Source organism: Agelaius tricolor, unplaced genomic scaffold, assembly GCF_023055355.1.
Source record: "Agelaius tricolor isolate 1412-34295 unplaced genomic scaffold, bAgeTri1.0.p SCAF_3, whole genome shotgun sequence".
Taxonomy (NCBI): Eukaryota; Metazoa; Chordata; class Aves; order Passeriformes; family Icteridae; genus Agelaius; species Agelaius tricolor.
Genome location: NW_027269263.1, coordinates 63,569,528 through 63,589,994, shown reverse-complemented (window position 1 = coordinate 63,589,994; position 20,467 = coordinate 63,569,528). Strand labels below are relative to the sequence as shown.

At 42.7% G+C, this 20,467-nt stretch overlaps 1 protein-coding gene across 4 annotated transcripts in view; it reads left to right on the top strand.

Moving 5' to 3' along the window:
- Window positions 1-20,467, top strand: part of CAMK1D (calcium/calmodulin dependent protein kinase ID) — a 220,500-nt gene that overhangs the window by 125,241 nt on the left and 74,792 nt on the right. For all 4 annotated transcript variants that reach the window (XM_071424095.1, XM_071424098.1, XM_071424096.1 and 1 more), the window contains exon 3: window positions 6,447-6,521. In XM_071424095.1, the coding sequence (XP_071280196.1) occupies window positions 6,447-6,521 (75 nt within the window). The remainder of the gene's footprint in view (window positions 1-6,446; window positions 6,522-20,467) is intronic.

The following is a 20,467-nucleotide window of genomic DNA, read 5'->3' as shown; positions in this document are numbered from 1 at the left end:
AGTCCTTGGTTTCCCAGTTCAGTTTGCTCCTTTAAATCTTGGCTGGCTGTGTTAAAATATTGCTCGAGCACAACGTTGCCTTCATTCATTTGTATCATTGACTCCTTTGTAAAAGCACATGGCAGAATCATAGACTGAAAGTCTGGAGGGGAAGCTTGATAATTTTGCATTGAGCCCCAAGGTTTGTGCCTGCCTGAGGTACAGCATCCAACCCAGAGCTGCTCTGACCAGGGGGAATCCATCCTTTCTTTTCATAGTTTCATAGTTTCTTTTTTATACTAAACTTTTCATAGTTTCTTACCAGGTTTAATCCCTCTTTATGTTTAATTTTTTTTTTTTTTGTATACTTAAATTCCCTTGATTCTCACTCCTAGATTTATCTTCCTCTTCTTTTTCCCATGGATTGCAGCATCACATGAGGGTGAAAAGTCCTGAATCTAAAAAAGAATTGGCCTCTCTTTATTTGTATTTTTAATTCTAGACAATTTCTTTCTGTGTAATGGCCTCAGAATATTCCTGAAATTGAACAAAGCAGTGATGGCACCTGCCCTTTGTGCCACAGATGGAGGAATTTTGGGGACACATTGGGATGTGGAAGATGCAAGAAGCACATGGGGTTTGCCAGGATGGAGGGGGAACATCAGGAAAAATAGCAAATGTGATGAAAAGGGGGTTGCAAAGATGGCAAGGGCAATTTTCCTTATTTCATATCAATTTGCATAATAGGATCTAATTTGCTTTAAGCAAGTCCCTGCTTCAGTGTTCACTTTCAGGGCTTTTTTTCTCTGGAAACAAGTAATGGGAACTGCTGTCACCCCATCCCATGTCCATGTCCCCTTTGCTACAGCCCTAATACTGCACTATCATGTACCCTAAAAGCATCAGTGAGCTCCTTTGTGCAGAGTTAATCAGGCAGATTTATCTATTGCAGGGTGGGAGCCACATGTTGGGAAGGAAGGAGTCTGGAGAGGGAGGACAGAAGGAAGGAAAGATCTGCAGAGAAGAGTGAGGTTAAGATTCTCTCACTGAGGTAGGAAGGAGAAGGAATTGAAATAATATGGCCCATGGATTAAGATATTACTCTGGGATTGAGGAATCTTGGCCCTCTCTGCTCCATTCCCGCTGGTGATTACAGAAAAAACTTGTAGTTTTTCTGCACAATGCTTCCCCTTCTGTAAAGTGAGAGCAGCACCTTTTAAAATAATAAATCTTGTCAGGTCTTGAGTAGATCAGGCAGTCCAGTGAGTATTTCTGCAGGGCTGTGTGCAGGCATTTGGAGGCTTAGCAGAATGAATCCTCTGAACCTTTGAGACTCGCTTGGTGCTCCTAGAAGGGGATAAAAGTGGAGTTAATTAACCCATCCCCAAATCCCTCCTGATCCATGACCAGCAAGTAGCTGCCACTTCACAGTGCTTCTTTCCTTGGCTCTTGAGGTACCCAAGCATCCCTGCAAGCCAGAGGGAGTGTCTGCCTGTTGCTCACATCTGGCACTGTTGATCTGCTTGCAGAGGAGGGGGACAAATTTGCTCCATCCCCATTGGACTTTGTGCTACCAACAAAACATTGTGATGATGCCACACCTGCGTGCCCAAACCCCAGGGTGTTATTGAAATGAATATTGTTCATCCTTGAAGGATTAATTATCGTGTATCAGGGCTGTAAGTGATTGCATGCTCGTGCTTTAAAGGGAAGAAAGGAGCACATGGATTTCTGTGTGGATTTCTGCAGTGAGTGGCAGAGGAGCAGTGATCTCTGCTGGGAACCCCACTGCTGCTCTGTCCAGCTCCAGCTACACAACCCCCACATTTGTCTAAATTTGTGGGCTTCACCCCAAGTAATCTCTGTCTTGTTGATTTTTAAACTTTGAATTCCATTCTCCTTTTAGTAGCTTGTCATTTGAGAGTTCCTCGGAGTAGAGGAATGTTGTGCAGAACAAGCTGCTTCATTCACAGGTGTGTGATGTGCACTTGACCAGGGACATTAAACCCTGCATAACACCAGGGCTGGGGCCTTGATGGTCTTGGGGAGGCTGAGACAAGGGGGGAAAGATGCCTCCTCCCCTCTCATCATGCCCTGGAGTGCAGCAGTGTAGGAGCAACGGTGGGTAGGACGGTCGGGACGGACGGACAAGAGATCTCTGATGCCAGGTCGTGTCTCGGAATCTCTGCTGGTCACAGTGACTCTGATATATGTACAAGCTTCTTTTCCCAGCCCAGCAGTTGAAGAAGGAGTCAGGATTTTTCTGTTCTCAAGGTTGGTTTTTATTTCTTATCTATAACATTCTTTCTCTGACCTGCTGAGGTCTGTCTGGCAGGTCGGGTTGAGGCACACTGCCCGTCCTTGGGGTGGTGTTATCTTTTTATACTAAAAACTACCTGTACATTATTTACCATAACTTCCCAATACCTATCACTATGTTAGACTGTGAGCTTCTATTCTAAACTAATCTAAAAGTGCCACCATCACAGTAGAAGATGGAGGCCAAGAAGAAGAAGAAGGAGAAAGACTGGACATGCTTAGATTTTTCTATCTTGCTTCTTGAACTCTTATTCTAAAAAACTCAAAAAATCTATTTTTCATTCCTGACCAACTAACTATTATTCTACTTAAACTCTCTTGACTTGTAATTCTTCATATAAAGGTTGGTAATTTTTTTTTTTCCAAGGGCTAAATCAAAGGCACAGGGGTCTTGGGCTTTGTGCCAAGGTCTCTGAGCCCCCCAGGCAAGGGCTCGAGCCCTCCAGGGCAGCCAGAGGAATTTCCTGGGTTCTGACAGTGGTGGAACTTGTGGTTTATTGCAAAGGGCCTGGGTGCAGGGTCCTGCTGGGAGCTGGTAGCCACAGCTCAGAGCAGGCCCCAAAGAGGGAGAGAGAGGTAAAGAGAGAGAAGGCAAGAGTGTGGTAAAGAAGATGAGAGCAAAAGAGTAAAAGAGAGAGGACAAAAGAGTAAATGAGAGAGAAGTTCCTGTTACAATACCATAAATCTTCTTCTGTGTTGAATATTCTAATTCTCCTAACGAATCTAATACAATATACAAATCCTATAGCATTTACATACAGCCTATAAGAATCATTACATTACCATACTGTGTTACATTTTAAACCCTAAAAACTACTCTTTGGACCTCTTCTGCCAAGCTAGTAGGGTCTGCTCTGACCCTTGGAGCTGTCTGCAATCAGAGGGTATTGTTTCATCAAAAGGGGATTACCTTCAGCCAGCCATACCATTGTTTTCCAGTTGTTCAGTAACTAAGGTATCTCAAAGCTTGCTTTCATTTCAGTCTCACTTATAGTTTCTATATTCTCAAAATCTTTTGCCAGACAATCATATTTATAAGGCTTTCCTGTTTCATCTTCCCCAGCACAGTACCACCAGCAGTTGGGGTGGTATGTACAGACACCACCTCCCAAAGGCACATCGTTCTCCAAACGCCATCATCCCTTTGAGGGACGCTCTTTGTGTCCTTTGGGGGTGATTCAGCTTCTTCAGCTGTCTCCTCCCAGATTACACTTCGTATTTGCTGTCTTCCCACATGCTCACATCCTGCCTCTGATTTCAGGGGGGGGACAGATGGGCTCAATGCAGAGGACCCTGGGGGGGTGGGACTAAGCCTTTTCTCCTCTTCTCTGCAGCACTGAGCAGTTTGTCTGCCCTCCCTCCAGAGCACAGGGTGTGGTGCCCGTTTGGTTTGCACATCAGGGAGGGGAGAGTGCCTGCAGCAGCCCCCGTGCTCAGTGCTGCATCTCTGATCAGCTCTTACCCAGCCTCTGCCTCCCTGGCTGTGGGTGACCCCGAGTGTGATGGTGAGGCTGCTTTGGGGAGCCTCTGAGCTTTCCCAAAATTAGAGATGCAAAGCAGTAGTGAATGCATGGTGAAACCTGCAAAGTACATATTATATGGCTCTACACAGATATTTACTATATGTGTTATGCAGTATTGATTAGTAGTGCTGTATTAATATTTTAATAGTATGGTAAATGTAGTTTTGTAGTTAAAAGGTAACTTTTGTAGTTAAATAGGAACGATGTATGTGGGATATTTTTTTAAGAAAGGAATGAGGTACTCACACCAGATAGCAGCCACAGGCCACCCAAATCTTTCAGAGAAAGAGAATTTATTGCTCCATTATCAGAAGAAATGAACTTCTTCCCACCTCACTCAGCCATGGAGACACCATTAGGATTCAGAGGAAGAAGCTGACACTGCCCAGACAGAATCCTGTGTTTGAATGGAATTTATGCATCATGTATGAGATGTATGAATATTCAACAGGCTATTGCTTTTAAGGGTTAATCCTCTGTTAATGTGTGTCCTTTTTTGGGCTTATTTTGCCCATAAAAGGTACCCAGACGTCCATAACTCTTTGTTTCTGTTGTCTCATATTGTCCTAATCCAAATTGTCCAACTTATTATTACGCTAATTACATAGCTATTTTTAAAACCATTTTATTATCATTAAACTTTTTAAAATTTTAAAAACAAGTGATTTTTTTTTTTTTTTCACAAAACCACACCACAGACTAAATTGGAGGCTTTAAATGTTACAGCAGATTGATTGTGTTAAACTGCCATCATCGTGATGGTAGCAGGAGCACAAAGGATCAGGTGAATGTGTGTGGTGCATAAAGGAAAATGGATAAATAAACATAATAGTTTTCATTAAAAATCACTAATTGCTTGAAATGTCATTTCTAACACACCTTCAACTCAACTAAACAAGGCAAACCTGCCCTTGTCCTAACTAACCTTTGAAGGGACCAGGCACTAGACCTGCACAACAAAATAAATCCTTCCAAACATTTGTTGTGTAAAGCCAAATGGGTGGTGTATTGGTTTCCTGTTGCAAATATTAAGAATTTAATTTGTGATGCAATCTACCTGGAAATTTTGCTAAAGTACCATGGGATTTTCCAGCCATTTAGGTAGAATGAAGAGCCAAGTCATGTGTTTGTTGCTCTAACATCCTGCAGTGTATTACATTTGAGTTTGCTTATTGTTGACATTAAATTTCCTGTGTGTGAAAGTCCTTGCATGAACACAGCTTTTGATGAGCGATTATGAGCATAAATTCAGGTCAGTCCTAATATTTCCAGTGAATTCAGAGGAAACTGAATTAGTCTCTATGCTTGTGGGAAAGATCCTGCTGGGCACAATGGACCTTCTGCTCTCCACGTCATCACACAGGTGTTAGGACACTTGTGACCATAGAGGATAAGGTCCTGACACATGATTAAGCATCTTAATTAAGCTACTTGAACCTAGAAACATGTAGAGAGTTTTGCATTTGCTGACAATGCATGTTTACTTTCCTTCTGAACATACCCATCTGTTGCTTAATGAGTGGCCTCTTCTTAGAATTTTCCATCTTACTCTTGCTCTTAAAATACTGTTTGGAATTGGTGTAATTAATGTTCTGCCCTGGGCTTGCACAGGGGTAGTCTCTTCAGGATCTGCACAAGTTAAATATATCCTTTGCAAATTATTTGTAAACATTTAAGGAACAAACCCATAGAGGCAGTGCTGAAGTAGCTAATTAGATGTGTGCTTGTAGAGATGATTTTTCTCTTTGGAGCTAATGTTTTGGCAAGAGGCTTGGTGGGAATGGTGAGGATGTAAAAAAGCCATGAAGACTCTTGGAGCTGGTGCACAAAGTGCTTAATGATGCTGTAGAGAAATTCAGGCATCAAGACCAGGTTTAACATCAGAGCAGCACGAATTTGGTGGGAAGGAGTGTGGGGCTGTCATATGGCTGCTGATTCCCTGTGTGAGCTTCTCCAGGGGGTCAGATCCCTGCTTTCTCCCTGCCAGCCTGCACCCTGCCTCTGTCACTCCCTTGCACCCTGCAGCACAGCTCTCCTGGGAATTCAGCCTCCAGCCAACCATCTTCATTCATCTGACACAGGAACTGAATACACCTAATACTTAACTCAGATTCAGCCTCAGATACTTAACTGTTGCACATTTTGGCTTCAGAGATGATTGAAATATTGTTTTCTGAATAATAACTGTATCCTGGGCTGTGAAGAACTTTGGGCTGTTTACTTTTGTCAAAAGGGCCCTAAGGCTACAAGGATCATCTGGTTCCTATCCCCCTGCCTTGGGCAGGGACATCTTCCACTAGACCAGGTTGCTCAAAGCCCTGTCCAGCCTGGCTTTGAACACTTCCAGGGATGAGGCATCTGTAACTTCCTTGGGCAACTTGTGCCAGTGCCTCACCACCCTCACAGTAAAGAATTTTGTCCTAATATCTAATCCAAATCTACCCTCTTTGAGTTAAAAACCACTATCCCTTGTTCTATCACTACACATCCTTGCAAAAAGTTTATGATGTTGAATAAAACACTGACAAGTATTTTGTAACTAAAAATAGCTCTGTGTTTTGCAGTCATGTGAAAAAAAAAAATGAAAATCACTATTTCATCTTGTCTTATCTTGTATTTTTTCAGGATCAAGCATGAAAATATAGTTGCTCTGGAAGACATCTATGAGAGTCCAAACCATTTATATTTGGTCATGCAGTTGTAAGTACTGAACCTAATGAAGTCTTTATATCAAAGTTGCCAACTCTTCTTGCTCTGGATTTGTTCTTTAACCCAAAAATGGGATATATAAGAGGTATTTGTCTCGTGTGCTACAGACTGCAAAATCCCTGGAGGGTGGTCAAAACCAGACCTCTAGCAGTGGTGTGGTATGTTGTTGTTAAATTGGGAATTAAATTGTTTTGTGACTAGTCTAACCCAAATCAAACCCGAGTGGTTTTGTGAGATCACATCAAGAAAAAGAGAGCAGAACAGGCAGACAGGGCAGGGGAGTGAATTACAGCTGAGAAGAGCCAGATGTGCCATGGGGAAGCCTGGAGCAGACAGAGGCAGCTCTGGGGTTAAACACCTCAGGGGAAGCCCTTGGGATAAATGCTGGTCCGGTGTCTGTTGGTAAGGTCCAGGCATGGGGATGTCCTCAGAAGTTGTTGTGCTGGCATTGTGGGGAGAATAGCATCCTGTAAATTCTTAGTGTGTTTTTGTAGCCCTACATCTCAGTGCAGAGTGCTGCAAAAGGACTTGCACAGGAACATTAGTGTTGTACAAATTCCAACAAGCCAGCTGGACTGTGGGAAGTACCAATTTTGTGATAAGTTGATTCATAAATCCTTAGTTTTGTTTATGTCTTCAGAAAAATAAATAGATATTATTCCTACTTATTATTAGCTTGTTTAATATAGTGTAACCATCACTTTTATAAAATCCTTGCATCCAGATATTTGGGTTATCTGAAATGTAGTTCTGTAATGAGAAGTGACACTGATTACATCTTGGTATAAATTTTTACTTGTTCACTATTCAACACTTCCTAGGGTATTATCCTTTCTGTTATAGCTGTGCTTGTGAACCCAGCCAGTCAATTTTCCCAAGGCCAAGCATTTGGCTGTTCCAGGGGGACAGAGACCCAGTGGGGTGAGATGCCCAGCTGAAGGCAGCAGCCAGAGCCCATCAGCAGCATTTGGGGTGGCAGCTCCAGGCAGTCCCCAGCCCCAGCAAAGAGCTGTGCCTTGTGTTACAAGATAGACCAAGAGCACTAAACTGAATGTAGGGGATGATCTTCCTGCACTTTTTTGGGAAAGTGCTGTGTTATCTCAAGGTGGAGAGGACAAGAACCCTCCAGGTTACTCAGGTTACTCCAAGCCAGGTACTCACCCTCATCTCTTTGGATGTCACATGAGGGATGGTGCAACCTCTGCACTGCTTCTGAGTGTTCATCAATAGTTAGGCTTGGGATCAATTGGTATCAAAGTTGGGTGGCAACACTGCAAAGTCCAGGAGGCTCAAAATCCATTTTGCTTGCCTCCTTTCATGGATTCTTGTTTGGGAGAAGGCATCTATGGATAAGCTCTTGTTTCCAAGGTAACACCAACTTGTTGATACAATGGCTGTGAACCATTGCACAGCATGAAGTATCTTATCATTTTGTTTATATTTCTGCCCTGATTATTATTAGATTCCCTGTGGGTTTTTCAGCTTCTCATTTTTGTGTATTTCTCCTAAACAATTTCTCCTAATTTTGCCTTCCTTTAAAACTTGGGTTCTGTGAAGCAGAAGGGACTCTGATCAAGCAGCTTTGAGAAAGCCACATTTAGACTGCAAAAAAAAAGAAGGGTCTAATCAGGGCCACTCAAAGATCAGTATCGTGAGCACAACAAATCTCAAATCCATTTGTCCTTTTCCCTGGGTCATTGCCTGCAAAGTGGACTCCAGCTAATACTTCCCAAGGATTATTTTGTGGTGTGGACAGCATTTTCATTACCAAACTTTAGAGCACTCCTTGCTGTGTTGTGGAAAATTCACATTACAGCCCCTGAGCATCTTGCAGCACCTCTGTGGGAGAAGGTTTTTGAAGGCAGACCAAGCCTCCCTGTTTATATTTGTCCTTGAGTGCATCTCCTTTTACATGAAAGCCATGCTTGTTAGCAGGCCAGCTTGAAGGATAAATATCACACCTCATTTATTCTGTCAAAGATATGGGCAAGTAAAGGTCTCAGTGTCTGTGCTGGAGTTGGAAAGGAGGGAAGTTAAGAGGCAGCTGTCCATGTCTACTTGACACTTAATTTGTTCCTGCCAGTCCCCCTGGGAGCACTTCCCAGGGTGACGTAGCTGGTGGTGAATCTGCCCTGTGTGTTTCCCAGTATGTCCATGGGGAAAGAAGATCTCTGGCTTTGGTTTCACCACCTTGTTTTCACATATATATTGTACACAAGCCATCACAGAACTGTTCAAACTGACACAATCCTCTTAGTGCAAGGTAGACTAGAGGTTGGAGATTGCTGGATTTGACAACTCAGAATTTAAACTGCTGTCTCCAGGGGTTATATACTGTTCCTTATAAAGGGCTGGGCTATTTTTTCTTTATTTATTTTCCCAAAATGCAAGATATTCCAACACAGTGTTTTCTAAGTTTAGCAAGGTTGTGGATGACTCCTTGCTGTCTTTGACTCCCAGCAGTGTAGCTCAGCTTTGGTGTGAGGTGGTCACTGGTGCAGCTGCAAAGCCAAATACAAATGTAGATAATCACTGCCTCTCCTGTGATGACTCTGCCAAACTTTTGCAGGCACTATAGAAAAATACTGTAGAACATTTGTTGTATTTCCATGAGGATGATGTGCTTTCCAACCAGGAAAAAATCTGCTCCATCCCAAACTTGGATTTCCTATCGTAACTTTTAAGACCTACACTGGCAACAAAGACAAAAACTAAAATGAAACTCTGAAAGTATTCTTTCTGGATGCTGCTTGAGATTTCCCCAGAGGATATTGTAGAAGACAGGGGGAAATAAATTGCTTTCAGAAATAGTTTTATTGAACAATTTTGGTGTAATAGTAAGCTCTGTAAAAAGCAGTTATAGGATTTTTGGTTGCTGTTGGTGCCATTTGATAAGAATTACCTTACTGTATCTTACAAGTGATCTGCCTTATTATACTTGTCAGTATAGGGAAAGATCTTGATAATCTGTTGTGGTTGGTGATGTCAGATACTAATGTTTCATTAGCATAATCAGCCTCTTTGGGTATTGATGATTCATTTTCTGCATGCTGGAAAATCATGCATAAAAATGGATTTACATAAACACATGGAATCTTAGAGTCATTTAGGTTGGAAAAGTCCTCAAAGATCATTGAGTCCAACCATTAACCTGTCACTGCCAATCCCACCATGTCCCCAGGTGCCACATCCACACATCTTCCAAGTACCTCCAGAGGTGGTGACTCCACCACTTCCCTGTGCAGTCTGTTCCTGTGCTTGACAATCCTGTCAGTGAAGAATTTTTTCCTGATAATCCAATCTAAATGTCTTTTCCAGCGGAGTTTTGTGGGTCCATTTGCAAATGCTGTTTCTGACTGTGCTGCCTGCGTAGATCAGAGCAGATTTCCAAGGCTTGACTGATTTCATCTCTATTGTTCAGCTGCATTGAGGTGTGAAGCAGCAGAGTTTGGTTTCCCTGAGGTTCTTGTGTAACCTGTGCTAGTCAAAGCAACAGGATTTGAGGCTGTTGCTTCTCCAGCAGAATAGGGGACCGTGTTAAAAATCTATTAAGACAGTAATTTCCTTTTTCTCTTTTTTTTGTTTAAAAAGGGTAGGAACTTAATATTTTTGCTACCTCTTTTCTCAAAGTTGGTTGAAGTTCATCCAATGGGTCAAAAATTACTAAGGGCTGGTAAGTTGGGATGGAGGGTCACTGCCTCACTGCCTTTGGCAAACAGGCTAAAAATGGGTCTAAAAGGCACCTCCAAAACATATGGAGCAGCCCAGGGTAGTGTGCAGCTACATAAGTAATGATCAAAGCTGAAGACCCACCTCTGAGTTTCATTACACCTTTTTGCAGAGTCAAGAATATTAAAAAAGCCAGAGGAATTCCTGTCAATACTAGGATCTAGTTAAAGAATGTGAAAACCATAATGCCTGTGTGGTGTAATGTTCCATCCCTTTGGAGCATCTGTGATCTGATCCTCTTGGCAGGACTGCTTTACCTAGATCCTGTCAGCTGCTGTTTCTGGTTCTCCAAAGAAACCAGAGTATTTTCCTGTGTGATGTCTTTTGAGACTTTGGCATCTCTGTTGAGAGCAAGTTTTTAGAGTGAACATCCTTTCAACCAGCCCTGAAGTACTTCTCCTTACCTTTGCAAAAAAACCCAGCCCAGGCTGAGCTGAAACCCCCAACCCTGAAGTTTTTCCAGCTTGGTCTCTGAACTCTGATGAATTATTCAGATGATTTCTGTCACAGAAAAGCTGAGATGACGGAGGCTCCTTCCTGCCGGGTGCAAGTCACGCACTGAGGAAGGCTCTGCCCACAAGTTTGCAGGCTCAGAATCCCAGTGTCCCATTCCTCCCTGTTTATCAGCTCTACCCTGCCAGACACAAGCACCTCAAAACTCTGCAATGCCTTGGGAAGCAGCTCAAACAGGCAGGAACTCACCAGTGGTAAAATCCGCAGAAGTTTTTGTTATTACCGGAACCACTTTTGCCTTTCAACTGTTTTGCTAATAAGTAAGCAGAGTGCTGCTCTGTGATTAAGTGCTGAATTCACTTTGTGTTTTGAAAGCCCAATGCCTGAGTGCACTCTGAGAGCAGCCGAGCATGAGCTGTGCGTGTAAGTGACATTTCAATGAAAATATTCAGCCTCCAAGAAAAACAAGAGACAATGGAAGGAAGTGTTGTGTTTGCCAGGTTCCTCACGGAGCCTAGAGAGGGCTCGGTGTGTTACAAAACAGAGATCTGCATGCCAAGCCAGTATCACATCAGGATGCTAATTAAAGCAAAACACAGATCTGCCATGCCACATTCCTTAGGTGAGGCTTATTCCCCTGCTTGGGGGGTTTTGTGTAAGCTTTATGCAAAAGAAGGAACAGAAGGAAATCTCTCTGCATTCACAATGGAATTTATACCATAGAACCAAAGAATGATTTGAGTTGGAAGGGACTAAGATCTAAGATCATCCAGTTCCAACCCTGTGCCCTGGGCAGGGACACCTTACACTAGACCACGTTGCTCAAAGCCCCATCCAGCCTGGCCTTAAACACTTCCAGGGATGAGACATCCACAACTTCTCTGCTCAGCCTGTTCCAGGCCTTAGCAATGGATAATAAAAGCATACTGGGCTCTTCAGGAGCAGAAAGGTAGCAGTTATTAATCCAGTATCAATTTGACATCTTTTCCTTTGTGGAAAAAATGATTATTCCATCTGTTGGGTTACACTGGTCAGTGCTAAATACAGAGGAGGATTCTCCCCTTTTCCAGTGGCAGAGAGATTATAAACAGACTAGAAAAGATTAATGTTGGGGTAGAGATCAGGGCATGGGTAAATTTATTTGTAATAGATTAATAGACCCCAGATTGACCACCAGAATGGCTTTTAGACCTGTAATCCTGTGGATTCTGTGTGATCCTGAAAGTGTGAGTGTGCTCATTGGTCAGTCCTAGCTGCCCCCAGCACTTTTCATTTTTCTTGGTTTTTTTTCTGGCTGTGGCAGAACTTTTGGTAACTCCTAGTCCCCATGCCTTCTCCAAACACAGCACCTTTTCCTCAGCAGCAGTCCTGTTGCTTCCTTGTGCTTCAGCTGTGCCTAGGACCAGGCATTTTAGAGTCTCTGGGCAGCAGCCCAGCCTTCCTACAGTGACAGAGGAATGATGAGAGTCTTCTTCACCTTGGAGACTACAAAAAACTTTCTCATTATGCCTTCCAAAACTACTTAGAAGATTCTGTCACCTTCAAGAGTTGAAGACAATTGTCAACATCCTTGTTCCAAAGCTTACACTTGTTATTGTTACCTTAGTCAAAGCATCCCAGTAAGGACTCATTAGCAAGGCAGCACTATGGTTTGGGGTTATTTTTTTCAATTGGAGTGACATGCTACTCCTGATGGAGAGTGGTAATCTTTTTTTCCTGTAGCCTTGAGAATAAAGAAGTAATGGAGAAAAAATTTTCTCATTTTCATTGAAGAGACAGCATTATAACATTGTTTGCTTTCAGAGAAATGTGAATTCAGATGAAAGTGGATTTTTTTAAGATATCTATTGTTGCAAAGCTGCTGTTGTCAATAGAGAAAACAAAGGGTAAGGCCAAAATTCAAAATAAAACTTGTTCTAATGCATTAATCTTTAAAGTTACAAAAAGATTTGAAGGTCCCATGAATTTGTTTGTTTCCCTGTGTTGGTGATTACAACAAACAGAGAGTTATTTGCTGTAATGCCCACTCCTCAGCAAGGGCTGGTACCAAATCCTTAGGGTGACAATATGTGCCTTGATTGTTTTTTTTAATAGCAATAGGTTTTGGCAGCATCAGCTTGAGTTCCTTCCTTCAGCCCTGCAGCAGCTGCCTCACTAAGTCCCAATTTAGGAATTTCTTGCAGCTGGGTATGGGGGCGTATCTGCCTGTGTTGTATGGCTTGGTCTGGAACAGGCGATTGAAGGGGCAGAATACAGATCTGCCAGTAATCCTGTATAATATCACTGCTTCCCTGAGAGCAGGAGTGAGGCTTTTCTCTCCAAGCAGCAGGAAGGTGGCTATTTAGAGCCCCAGCAATTTTCTTTCCATTTTGTTGGCTTTGGATAAGGATCTCCTTCCTTTCATGCTTTGCCCAGAAGTTTCACTGCTGGTTACTTGGTGTTCACGTAGTCACTGAGTGAGTCTTTTAGATTTAGTTCTGCTTCTCTCAGCTCTTGGTGATTTACACTGTGGTGCACCAAAGTCAATTGAATAGCTGGTGTTTAATTCAGGTGGAAGGGGCTTTGCAGCAAGGCATATAATAAATTTTAAATCCATATATGCCACAGTGTGAGAATTCATTATGATACAGTGGGATCTCTCTCAGGCATGAAGTGGAGTCATTCTGATTAAATGGTTACACTTATTTAAACAGAAAAGGCTTTTCATAACAACCTGCAAAGCTTTGAAGTGAAATAACACGGTGTTGAATCAAGATGCAAAATGAACGTGGGCGTTCCCAAGTCCATTCTTTTACATGGAAAACATTATTAAAAGTTTTCTTCTGGAGGAAGGTTCTACAGGCTATGGTGAGGAGGCTGGTGAGTGCTACGTGACAGCATGTTCCAGAAGACATTCCATGGCAGAAAAACAGGCTCAATTTCCCAGGCATGCTCATGTCCCAGCTCCAGCCTCTGTTCCAGGCTGTGCAGTCAGGCAGGTGACTCTGCTCAGGAGTCTGCAGGTGACTCCAGAGTCAGTGCTGGCCTAACTTGCACCTACACTTGCATTGTACTACAGCAGGTGATGAGGAGCATCATCATCCCATTCATAGTCACACTGAAAGAAAAGATCTCTCACTACACATTTTGTCTGCATTGCCCCAAAATCTCTGCATAAGGGTGTGTGTGTTGTTTGTGAGGTCCCCAGGACGAGGTGAGAGATGAGAATCTGACTCCAAGTTCTCAGAAGGCTGATTAATTATTTTATGATATTATATTATAATAAGGAGTACTATACTAAAACCATATTCAAGAAAGAGAAGGATACAGACAGAAGGCTTAACAAGAATGATGATGAATCTTGTGGCTCTCTCCAGGGTCTGACACAGCCTGACCCTGATTGCTCATTAAGTTAAAACAATTCACATGAAACCAAACAACCACCTGTTGGATAAACAATCTCCAAACCACATTCCAAGGCAGCACAACACAGGAGAAGCAAATGAGATAATCTTGTTTTCCCTTTTCTCTGATGCCTCTCAGCTTCCCAGGAGAAGAATCCTGGGCAAAGAGGATTTTTCAGAAAATATGATGGTGACAAAGGGTCTATTTTTAAAGCCAGGTTGATTCATATAGATTTCTATGGCTGGGCTGGGTGTCAAGGCCTTGAACAGGAGAATGTAAAATCTAGAATTTTTTGTGGAAATACAGGTTGCTGTTTGAAACCCTGTTTTGACTTTTTGCAGTACTGTGATTACCTCCTCTTACAGAAACTATTTTCATAAGTCTGCAGAAATACTTGCCATAGGTTTCTGCTTTAAACATTCTCCCTGGAAAATTATTTAGTGGAAAATGAATGTGGAGAATTTTGTGGTTTTCTTTTTCTTTCTTTTTTTTTTATTTTCCTGAAACACTGGTTAGGTCTGCTGTAGCCAAACTTTTATTTTTGAAGCATTTTATAGAAAAAGAAAATAGTGTTGCTGGTGAAGCCTTTCTTTGATGCATTTATAGAACATGTGCTCATTTCATTCTGATTCATGCCACATGGTTATATCTTAGCCTGTCAAGGCCATTTTTTTTCTCTTAAATTGGAGGAAAATCGTGTTCAGAGACCCAAATATTTATGTCATCTTTTCCCTTCTCCAAGACAAAATTCCCATTTGGGGCTGTGTGATCCTGGCTTAGCTGAAAAGGGCTTTCTCTACTAGTTCTGAAGATGGTTTGGAGGAGTTTGGAGTTTATTCTATCTAATTATTCTGTTGGCAAGGAGCATTTAACCACTCTGTAATTGTATTTTCTTCATCCCTCACTGATGATACTCTAAGGAGCACTGCTATCCATGAGTGAGACCTAGTGGAGCCTTTAAATGTCCAGATGTCCCTGAGGAAAGAAGATACAATTCTCCAAAATGCATTGTAAAGAAAGAGTCAGAAGCACAGGTTGAAATCCACTGAAAGGGAGCTGAGATTTTAAGACCTGCATTAGCATAAACAGAGACAGCATTACTAAAACTGGCCTTGGCATCTGTAGTATGAAAAATCAGGTAGAAAATTAAAATTCATGCAATTATTTTTCTCTCTGTTGTAGAGTTTTTGCCATAAAAAATCTGCTGTGAGTCTCTTGCAGCTACAGAAAAGGGGATATTCCTACAGGAGAACACAGAGCTGCCATGGCTGTGATGCTCCTTGTTTTGATGGTGATGTCAGAAATACTCAGTTCTGAACTGCATGGTCATCCTGGTGCAAAACATCGCCCAGTGCCATGGGACAGGAAAGTTGCAACCATAATTAAGCAATGCTGAGCAGAGAGGAGAGAAATCACCTTGCTCTGATTGCTCACTAGGCTTATCTGCAACAATATTTATCTGACTGCAGCCCAGGGTCTTTCCTGTTGATTAAGGCTTGTTTTCCTGTGAGCATGGAGCAGGACCACTTGCAGAAAGTGCTTCTGACATTTTGCTTCTTGGGGCTGAAAACTCCCTGCCAGAGGCTTTTAAATCTGCTCTTTTCAGATGCTTTTGAAGATGGATTTGCTGTATAGAGCTTCTGCTTCCCATTGGTGCTGTCCTGCCATGTCTGAAGGGTGGTGAGGGAAATGTAGGTTAGCTCTCTGTCACTGATGATTGTGTCACCAGACAAAATGTATTTTAGAAGGAAAATTTCCTAGAGAAAGGCATTTTATTTTGCACTCTCTTCCTCTGCAGCCTAATGTGCTTGCAGCTGGAATCCCTCTCCTTGCTGCTGATGTGTGACCACTGCCAGGAGAGCCATGGCAGCTCCTAGAAACAGCAAGTGGGAGCATTTTGGGGAAAGAGCATTCCTCTGATGTGTGTGGGCATTTATTTTGTAATGGAATGGGAGTGAGGAGTGCTTGTGACATGTGCAGGAGTGCTCATGCCTGCAGGCAGGGTTGCTGCTGGAAGTGATTCACACCAAGATGGAGAGAGGTGCCTTTGAACAGTCTCTGCTTTAACCCTGGTCCCACCTGAGCTAAATTAACTGAAGAAATGTGCTGCTACATCCATGGCTGTGTGTGGTTGAAAGTTCAGAGCAAAAAGGCAACAGTTTTCACAACACCACAGGTAAAAAAAAAGTGGGAAGGGAAGGAAAAATAACAAAACAGCTGGTGAGCTGCTGCCTGTTCTTGGCTGAAGGTCTAGAGCTTCTCCCTGGCCTGAGTTTCCTTGAACATGCTGTGAAATGTGGCCAGGTGATAGTCATACCACAGATTTCCCCCTGTGGCTGAGCTTTCCTGAGCACAAGCCTGTTCTCAGCCTGCCCCACTTGGCATGTGTCTTCATCCAAGGGGTTCTTCCTGCACAAGGGCTTTCTCTGCAGTTTTCCTGGTCACACTGGTGGACATATACTGCTCCCCAAAGCTGCAGCAGCACGGTGTGCCAGAGACATTGGAAGCTTTCCTTGTTACTTGTCTCATGTTCTGCTCTAGGGCACCTAAAGCCAGTGTGTTTGCACAAGCCCTTGGTGCTGGTGGCAGGCATATTTAATTAATCTATGTCTTACATTCTCCTGTTTAAGGCCTTGACACCCAGCCCAGGCACAGAAATCTATATGAATCAACCTGGCTTTAAAAATAGACCCTTTGTCACCATCATATTTTCTGAAAAATCCTCTTTGCCCAGGATTCTTCTCCTTAGAAGCTGAGAGGCATCAGAGAAAAAGGAAAACAAGATTATCTCATTTGCTTCTCCTGTGTTGTGCTGCCTTGGAATGTGGTTTGGAGATTGTTTATCCAACAGGTGGTTGTTTGGTTTCATGTGAATTGTTTTAACTTAATGAGCAATCAGGGTCAGGCTGTGTCAGACAGTCACAAGATTCATTATGATTCTTGTTAAGCCTTCTGTCTGTATCCTTCTCTTTCTTGAATATAGTATTTATTATAATATTTTATTGCTTGGTCCCTTTGCCTGGTGTGTGACAGCCTCTGGCAAGGCAAATGCCATAAAGATGTGCCTCTGCCATCATGAAGGACCACTGCAAACCCCAGTGGGCCCTTTATGAATTAGGAAGGGTTGTTTGGCTCTAAATTCTGGTGTGTGGCTCCTGGCACAGCCCTGGAACAGGGGCTCCCAATGCAATCCCAGGGCAGAGGAGGCAGCTCATGGCTCCAAAGAGGAGGAGGGAAAAGCAGAAGCTGAGCCATATGGAAGAGAAAGGAGAAGCAGACACAGCAGCTCAGTGGTAGGTGCTCATTAGGCTGTCTCTGATGTGCTGGGAAGACTGAGTTTATCCTGCTAAAGGAATTCTAATATTCTTCTCTAAGCTGAAAGATGTATCAGGGTGGGTAAAGTACAGGTCTTTTTATCTATGGAAAAATATTCTAGCCTGTTTACCAACAATGTGTAACAGGAACCAGCAGCTGCTGCTCTTGAAGTCTTGTGAGGATATTTTTGTGGTTAGAGCACACAGATCTGAAAATCTGGAGTTCTTGTCTTACTCTGTCATTGATTTACATTGTGGTCTCAGATCACTTTTTGTTTTAATTTCCCTGCTCGCAGAAAGAGAATACCTTCCTAATTAATTCTGGGTAAGATTAATTGGGTTTTTGTTTGTTGGGGTTTTTTCTCTCGAGTCAGTGCTGCTCTTTGTGGAGTAAGTTGTTAAAAGAAATAAGAGTACTGAAGTCTGGCCTCTGGTGTTGTTCACTGAGGAGCACTGTGGTCCATCTGTGCAAAAGTGAATGAACTTGTTTGCCAGGACCTGTTGACTGCTTTGAAAATCATATTCAGGCATGCCTTAATCCCACACTCTGCAGTAGCTGTGCAGTGCCTTTATCCCTCCATCCCATCTATGTCTGGGCAGAAACCTCCAGCAAACAGAGCCCAGGCTGTCTGGTGACTCAGTGTAACAGCATGACTGGTGATGGCCATCATCATTGCACAGATTTATTTATCCTTGTGATGTAGGTATGTGGAAATCTCAAGCAGCAGATGTATGACAGCCAGAGTTAAAAATCCACTTACATAAAGCCAGGATTTCACCTACTGTGCAGAGATGTGGGGGCAGCCAAATGCATCATGCCATCAATGGAGGGAAACAAAAAGAGTCATCAGTTAAAACTTGGTAAGGAAGAGCTATAAAGCAGCAGCTTAAACCCAGGCTGGGTAGAAGCCGAACAGGAGTATCCTGCATTTTAATGTTCATTTCTTTGTGCTGCAGGGAGGTGGAAGTGGTTATTGCAGATATGGGGATGTGGGAGCAATGTGCCAAAACACAGGGTATGGGGGGCTCCAGCACCTCTGCTCATGCTTCCCCCATGCAGTGTGAGTGGATCTGCGTGGAGGAAAGGTGGGATGGGGGATTTGGGAATTCCCAGTGTGCCTGGGTGCCCTCCAGCTCCGAAGGAAAGTCATTCTGTGTCCCCATCTCTGTCTTTGTACATGCAAAGGAGTAAGCTCAGAGTGATGGATGCCTCAAGATGCATTACAATAACAAGTAAGATAACTAGTTGGCAGCTCGATGTTTGAAACACTTACTGCCCTAAATAATAATAATAAACACCAGAAAGGGCCTTTGGAGAATATATATATGTTTGTATATAATATATATAATAACATATATGTATTATATAAGTGTAATCAGACCCACCAACCCTACTGTGAAAATTGTCTGGGTGTGCTTGGGCATCATATTCCCACTCTGGGGGTGGATATGAATGATCATTTTGACTCCTATGTCTACCAGTAAATACAAAAGGTGTGTATTGGTGCTGTCCACTGAGCTGTGTGCAGGCACTGGCCAGGAGATGGCTGGCTCAGGGTGACCCAGCTCAGGGGACTGTGCCATCAGCCCTGTCAGTGTGGGCAGTGGTGGGACAATGTGCTGTTTCTGTTCAGGGACAGGGCAGGCACAGCCTCCAGGCCCTGCTCCTCCTTTGGGAAGTGAAAATCGTTGCCTTTTCTGCCATGTGTGGATGCTGTGAGTATAAACATGTTAAACTCTATGAAGTTTTGAGATAATAATATCAGTTTAGGCATGTAAATGCCTCGGACGAATATATTGTGCAAACACCAAGTGGATTAAAGTACAACTTCTGCACAGTGATATTGCTTAAAGGCTGCTTTAGTTCCATTTCAAAGGATTTCTCAAAATAAATAGTCTGAATCCTGCTCCCTCTCTGCAAAAAATATGGACACTGTCACCAAAAAGCCATTAGAAGAGAAAAGCAAAGCATCTAAAATCTTTCTCCTGGTTTAAATTTTTTAGATTTCAGAGTGGGAACAACTCCATTTATCCATTAAGTGTTGGTCTGGCACCACTCTCCATCACCCTGTGGCACAAATCACTGCACCAGGAGCTCCTTCTGGCTCTTTTCAGAGCTTTGACACAACTCAAACTTCAGCCTGTCCACAGTCTCACCACTGGCAAGGACAAGGGCTACAGAAGTGGTTTGCAGAGTCACATTCTGCCACCTAATTCCCACCTGTGGATGTCAAAATTTATTTAGCCACAGGTAACTCTGCTTGGTGATTCAATCTTTCCCAAGGGCAGGACAAGGAGGAGAAGAAATGAGAGAGGGAACCCCGGCTAGCAGCCAGAGAATTGGCTCTGTGGCAGCAGAATTGCCTCTAGGTGTGAGACACTGTCTGGTGTACCCTCAGTCATGAATACACCACGCCATGTGGCTGTGAATGCAAAATTTACTTCCTTGCTGTTTACTTAATCTACAGCTCTTGGTAGTAAATTATATTCATTGCCTCCAGTTCCTGTTCCTGTGGAATAGTTATTTGCAAGGCAAAGGAAATGCGTACTGGTTTTATTCTGTTTGGACTTTGAATGCATAAAATAGTCAATTTTCTTTAGTCTGAAGACACAAGTGCCCTTTAGAATGTTAGTATTAGCATTGTGTTCAGAAAAAAAAATATTTTTTTCAAAATCTTACTTCTCATGTACTGACTCATTTTAAAGAATTGAGCATTCTTTATGGTTTTCAGAGAAATTCCTAAACCAAAAGGTATCCTACTTCCCTTCATCTTGAATTCTTACTCAGCATCATATTCCAGGGTAGCTTAGCCTTGCACAATTAAGCTGTGAAGCCTTTTCCCTGTAGAGCTCATTGGTACAGAGAGGTGAAAAGCAAATACGGTTTCTTGTAAGGTTTTACTTCTGGCAATATGTTCAGAATTTCTTTTGGAGATTCTAAAATTTTATTTTTCTGGTAAGTTGTAGAGTCACTGAAGGGTTTGAATCAGAAGGGACTTCTTTAGAATTACCTAGTTCAACCACCTCTGCCATTGAGCAGGGACATGTTTCATTAGA